The 6731-nt window shown below is 49.5% G+C and overlaps 1 protein-coding gene across 1 annotated transcript; it reads right to left on the minus strand.

Moving 5' to 3' along the window:
* Positions 1-3994: 3994 nt before the first annotated feature.
* LOC121291549 (ras-like GTP-binding protein RHO) lies at positions 3995-6362 on the minus strand. Its single transcript, XM_041212903.1, has one exon. It carries the CDS (start codon positions 6119-6121, stop codon positions 5537-5539), a length of 585 nt encoding a protein of 194 aa, XP_041068837.1. The 5' UTR covers positions 6122-6362; the 3' UTR covers positions 3995-5536.
* Between the last annotated feature and the right edge of the window lie 369 nt (positions 6363-6731).

The following is a 6731-nucleotide window of genomic DNA, read 5'->3' on the forward strand; positions in this document are numbered from 1 at the left end:
GTTCCTTGGTGTGTGGTGATTTATACTGGGGTAGGGTTCCATGGTGTGTGGTCATTTATACTGGGGTAAGGTTCCATGGTGTGTGGTGATTTATACTTGGGTAGGGTTCCATGGTGTGTGGTGATTTATACTGGGGTAGGGTTCCATGGTGTGTGGTGATTTATACTGGGGTAGGGTTCCATGGTGTGTGGTGATATATACTGGGGTCGGGTTCCATGGTGTGTGGTGATTTATACTCTGCTCGCGATCCATGCTGTGTGGTGATTTATACTGGGGTAGGGTTCCATGGTGTGTTGTGATTTTTACTGGGCTCGCCTTCCATGGTGTGTGGTGATTTATACTGATGTAGGGTTCCATGGTGTGTGGTGATTGATACTGGACTCGAGTTCCATGGTGTGTGTTGATTTACACTGTGGTAGGGTCCATGGTTTGTGGTGATTTATACTGGGCTAGGGTTCCATGGCGTGTGGTGATTTATTCTGGGCTTGCGTTCCATGGTGTGTGGTGATTTATACTGGGCTAGCGTTCCATGGTGTGTGGTGATTTACACTGGGCTAGGGTTCCATGTTGTGTGGTGATTTATACTGGAGTAGGGTTCCATTGTTTGTGGTGATTTACACTGGGGTAGGGTTCCATGGTGTGTGGTGATTTATACTGGGGTACGGTTCCATGTTGTTTGGCAATTTATACTGGGGTAGAGTTCCATGTTGTGTGGTGATTTATACTGGGGTAGTCTTCCATGGTGTGTGGTGATTTATACTGGGGTAGAGTTCCATGGTGTGTGGTGATTTACACTGGGGTAGGGTTCAATGGTGTGTGGTGATTTATACTGGGGTAGGGTTCCATGGTGTGTGGTGATTGATACTGGACTCAGGTTCCATGGTGTGTGGTGATTTATACTTGGGGAGGGTTCCATGGTGTGTGGTGATTTATACTGTGGTAGGGTTCCATGGTGTGTGGTGATTTATGCTGGGGTAGGGTTCCATGGTGTGTGGTTATTTATACTGGGCTAGCATTCTATGGTGTGTGGTGATTTATACTGGGGTAGGGTTCCATGGTGTGTGGTGATTTATACTGGGGTAGGGTTCCATGGTGTGTGGTGATTGATACTGGACTCGGGTTCCATGGTGTGTGGTGATTTATACTTGGGTAGGATTCCATGGTGTGTGGTGATTTATACCGGGCTAGGGTTCCATGGTGTGTGGTGATTTATACTGAGGTTGGGTTCCATGGTGTGTGGTGATTTATACTGGGGTAGGGTTCCTTGTTGCCATATGCCAATCATTATGTTTGACCTGTGACAGTGAAAGTTAAAGGCTTGTTTTGGGGCATTAGTCTGGTCCAGTCCTTTCCCCATTGAATTATCATAAACTTTGAAGCCAGAATCACTGGGTAGCCATCAGTTTTGGGAGATTTTGCCCCCCCCCCCCCCCCCCACCTCCCAATTCGTGTGCCTTGAACAGGAATCGAAGGCCCATTTTGTCCATGTCATTTGCTGTACTGTGTAAGATCAGTTAAACGTAGTACTGGCCTGGGACTGAGCCTTTGATTTTATCATCAGTGTGGATTAATCTACAAGAATTGCGTGGAGGGGATTTAGTGTTCGGCAGCCGTCAGCTGACCCTTTCCCTGCACTCTCTCTACTGCTCCTCTGTTCTAACATGTGATTGATTCCAGTGAAAAACAAGTTAATTGTCCTCATCAATCATATAGAACATCAAGAGTTTCAAACATGCACTTTATGATGAACAAACTATTCTTCAGGTAGAGTACATGCTGAGCCTGGTGTGATACCTTATCAGTTGAACCAATAAACCCAATTTAATATGTGACCAGTGGATCTCTACATCATCTGTGTGCCACTCCAGCAGCTGATTTGGCCACTTTGAATGAAGCCGCCAGTTTAGAACGAAAAGACGATTTGCATTTATAGAGCACCTTCCACTACCTGTGGATGTCCCAAAGTGCTTTCCAGCCGAAGGAATACTTTCAAAGTGTAATCACTGCTGTAGCGTTGGAAACGTAGCACCACAATCTCCCCAGAGCAAGCAAGCTATCTGATTTTTTTTTTAAAGATCTTGGTTAAGGCATAATTTTGGTCAGGACACCAGGGATAACTCGCCTACTCTTCTTAGAAACAGTGTGATGGGATTTTTTTTTTACATTCACCTGAAAGGAGGTTGGTGCCTTGGTCTAACAGACCAAGATGAGGAGAAATGTCTTCACCCAGAGAGTGGTGAGCCTGTGGAATTCGTTACCACAGAAAGTAGTTGAATCCAAAACATTATATGTTTTCAAGAAGGTGTTAGATTTTGCTCTAGGGGTGAAAGGGATCAAAAGGTTTGGAGAGAAAGCGGAAGCAGGCTATTGAGTTGGATGATCAGCCATGATCATAATGAATGGTGGAGCAGGTTCGAAGGACCGAATGGCCTACTCCTGCTCCTAGTTTCAATGTTTCTAACAGCTCATCTGAAAGGTGGCACCTCTGCAGCACTCTCTCCATACTGCACAGAGAGTGTCAGCCTGGATTATGCGCTCGAGTCTAGAGTGAGAGACTTGTACCCTCAACCTCCTGACTCAGACTTGGATGCTGCTCACTAAGCTATGACTTCCGACTTCTTGAGAAGACAGGAGCTACGGTGTGTGTGTGTGTGTGTGTGTGTGTGTGTGTGCGCGCTCTTCTGGCTTTTCACAAGTTGGGTAGCGGCTGTTCGACTACAATTGGACTTTTATAACCATCGAGGGATTCGGAGATTTTATTCCCATTTGTTTTGGCTGGAGTTTTGACCTCGAACTGAAGAGGTGCAATCACCACCCACCCCCCCCCCCCACCCCCGCCATCTTTCAAATCTTTGTGCTGGCGGCCTGTTTGTTAGAGCATTGTTTTAATCTGTTGTTTCGTTATTTTCTTGCGAAGAAAATCGGTTGCTTAAAAAAAAAACGCAGTTTAAACTGTTGGCTTTGACGGAGCAGTTTATTTATTTGAACGATTTCATTGCAAATGCACGCATTGATCTGGAGCAGTCCATCCATCATTAAGATGACCGGAATGGGGAAATGTCAGAAGGGTCATTGAAAATCCAGGCGAAACCCCACGCAAGTTCCCAGGAAACCTGGGCTGGTGTTAAGTTCTGTAACTGCAGTTTTTTGATCTGGGTAAATATTCACTGAACATTGCTATCTACTGACGCAAACAAACAGGTTAATGTTTAACTCTGGCCTCACCTCTCCTCAAGGGGAAAAAAAATGTTAAATGCTTACAGAATTTAAACAAATCATTTTAATTCCGCTGCCACTCCCTCTGCCTGCCTCACGATCAAGGAGGGTGGCTGACATACCTGCCCTCTGCAACCTTTCCTGGTTTTTTTTCCCCCCCGTATTTTTCTTTTGCCAATTGGTTGTCATGCTGCCCGTGGGCAGCGCTGCAGTTCACCTGGCTGGAGGCCTTGGCTCCTGAGGTGGTCACGGTGCCAACTGCTGCCGGAGCTGCTTGACTTTTCTATCAGGCCCTGCAAAGCAAAGCAAAGCAGATACAAGCCGGCGAGGATCCCCACTTCCTCCCACCACCCACCCTCTCTCCCACCGGTCCGAAGTGTCCCCACATCTCAACTGGTGGGTCTCTCATTCTTTCCCTAACATGTCCCCCCCACCCCCAACCTCGTCTGCTTATTTCCCCTCCCCCGCTCCTTGCCTGTTGAGTGCCAGCCACTTCACCTCCGTGAGCCCATTGCCCCCCTCCCCCCCCCCACCACACAACGTTAAACACAGGCCTCCGCCGGGTGGTTAACGGAGCCACGGCCGGGAAACAGTGCCGCGGTGTGGAGAGGGGCCACGTGTGCCGATGGGCTGAGTGACCACCGCCCGCTGTGTTGTACCCATTCCCCTGATTCCAGGGCGGTGAGAGGGAACTTTCGCATTCGGTCCCAGTGGCGTTCAGTTTCCGTTTCCGTTTCCTGCCCTCCTTTCCTGAAGGTGCCTTCCCACCCCCCCCCCCCCCACCCCCCTTGGATGGGCGTCAGTTGAAGCAGGCATTGCCCGTGGGCGGAGAAGGGTGTCCCTACCCGATCTCGGCCTGCAGTCACCTGGTCTCCAGCAGTGCTGACCAGCCGGTGAGCGGGAGACGGAACCCTGGCTGATTGATGTCCTCGGCTTGTCTTGGCAAGGGGTGGTGGCGGTGGGGGGTGGGGGGGGGTCACAGATGCTCATTACCACCCCCCACCCCACCAACACGGCGGGGATCGGACTCTCAAGCCCTTCCCGGTCTGTCGGACTTAGTTCCCTGTTAGCTGGTGCACAAAGTCAAGGGAGGGGGTGGATTCTTGGGCAGACGTATCACCTATTTCCTTCTTCCCCGGACACTTCAAAAGCTTCCCAGTGCCGCTTTTCCACAAGGGGCTGTGTTCCCGGTACTGGTCGGGCCCAGCTCCTTGGCAGTCGGAGCTGCCGGTAAGTTACCGCAGCAAAGTTCAGACTGGCCCCAGGTACCGCGGGTTCCCTGGTGGGAGCCTGGACTGCCCTTTCATTTGTCTCCCCGTGCGTCACTTTGCCGAGGTGGACATTCCCACGTACAGGAGGCGAGTGCCGGTGGGATATTGGTCTGTGTGCAAACCATTGGACTGACCTGAGTTCGCCCAGCACTGACCTCAGTCTTTACCTGGCGTGCAGTGAGAAAGCTGAAGTGTGATTTTAAGTGAGCTGATAATTAGCAGAACAAAAATGATCTAATTGTCACAACCTCGCTCACCCTTTCATAAACAAGGGAAAGTATCCAGTGAATCATGGAGGAATTTTTTTTGTCCACTTTTCAAATGCAAAGAGGAACATGTGAGTATAAAAGCAGAAAATCCAGCTGGCCTGACCCTTAAACGGAAATTGTAGATCAGATATACAATTTGTATGCCAACTGAACTATAACATCGTGATCTGGTGTTGAACAAAATACTTTCCTTTACTTTTTAACAGAAAACGTCTGTACGATTTGAAGCCATTTGGAACATTGGTTAAAAGGAAAAGAATTTGCATTTAGATAGTGCCTTTTAGCAGTCTCAGGACATCCCAAACAGCAAAACACCAAAGGATTTAGAAGTATAAGTCACCCATTGTAGTGAAGGGAACGTGCCAGACAATTTCTGCACCCTCAGGTGCCATAAACAGCAATGAAACAAATAAACTCCCCAGCTCTTCTTCAAAATGATGTCAAGGGCTGATTTCTTCACCACCTGAGAGGGCAGACGTGGCACTTGCTACAATGCTGCCCTTCCTAAACCACTGGCACAGGAGCGTCCGCCTAGATTTTGCTCTCAAGTCACTGGAGTTGGGACTTTGAGCCCACAACCCGGTGTGACCCGAGAGCTATAAGGGTGCTCACCACTGAGCAGCAGCTGACATCTTGTTCGATGAGTGTCCTGGTTCCCCGTGCCAGTTTTATTATTCCCCCAGCCCACTTGATAGAATAACTTTCCTGCCCTAACATGTTAATAAGGTATTTGCCTTTCTGGGAAACTTGGCGGTTTCACCCGTCCCCAGTCCAGCGCTCTTACATCAGCACACACCCGCACCCAAAGCATCCCGGCTCCGAGGCTTTCAAGGTGGCCCTGGTGGCTGTTTCGAAAACCTCCCAGACGCCTTCTTTGTGCTTGGCCGAGCATTCCAGGTAAGCGTAGGCCCCGATCCTCTCCGCCATGGCCTGGCCCTCTTCCCACCTCACCGGCTCCTTCTTGGTCCTGGCCAGCTCCTTGCGGACCTGCTGGTCGCTCCGCAGGTCTCTCTTGTTGCCCACCAGCACCATGGGCACGCCGGGGCAAAAGTGCCTGACCTCGGGCATCCACTTATCCGGGATGTTGCTCAGCGAGTCGGGGGTGTCCACCGAGAAGCAGATCAGGATGACGTCGGTGTCCGGGTAGGAGAGGGGCCGTAGGCGGTCGTAGTCCTCTTGACCGGCCGTGTCCCAGAGCGCCAGTTCCACTTGCTTCTCGTCCACCACGATGTCGGCCACGTAGGTGTCAAAGACGGTGGGGACATAACCTTCTGGGAACTCATCCTTGCTTAACACAAACAACAGGCTTGTTTTACCACAGCCACCATCGCCGACCACCACCAACTTCCTCCTTACAGTCGTCATGACCCTCCGCTGGTTTGCTGTCCAAAACGCCTCCCCGCTGCTCTCCCCAGAAGCTGAGGAGTGAAGGTTTTACAGGTGGAATTGCTGTTCAGGGAGAAACCACGGTGTACAAGTGCAGACACATTGCTCAGCAGTAGATAATTTACTCTCTGCGTCTTGTTTCTGCATTCGGGAGTGTGAAAAGCAAGGTGGAACTTTCTGGGTTTTATGGGCGGTTTGGAATGCTGACCTCCCAATCAGGTTCAACTAGTTACGGGAAGGGAGCCAACACTTTGATGTAGTAAATAACATAAGGTGAAATGATTGGCCAGCGACAGCAAAAAGAATGACCATCTAGGCACAGCCCACTCTCGAATTGAACTTTGTGCGTACAGACTCTGTCTTGAGATGACTTGCAGTTAATTGTTTCATAATTTTATTTATGCAATAACGATGTGTTGTTTTACCTTGTACTGCGCTGGGCTGTGCTGGAATGGATCACAATATAAAAGTCTTGTGTGTTCTCTATCCTGCCCTGTAATTAGAGCTGTACACACGGTGAAATCTGTGTTGCCAGGCAAACTTCCTTTTTAACTAGGCCAGAATCAACCAAGTTCCTTTTTTTTTTGAT

This window comes from Carcharodon carcharias, chromosome 19 (genome assembly GCF_017639515.1).
Source record: "Carcharodon carcharias isolate sCarCar2 chromosome 19, sCarCar2.pri, whole genome shotgun sequence".
Classification (NCBI taxonomy): domain Eukaryota; kingdom Metazoa; phylum Chordata; class Chondrichthyes; order Lamniformes; family Lamnidae; genus Carcharodon; species Carcharodon carcharias.

Excerpts from the sequence above, each read along its gene's own strand:
- LOC121291549 (XM_041212903.1), bottom strand. The coding sequence starts at position 6,121 with ATGACGACTGTAAGGAGGAAGTTGGTGGTGGTCGGCGATGGTGGCTGT.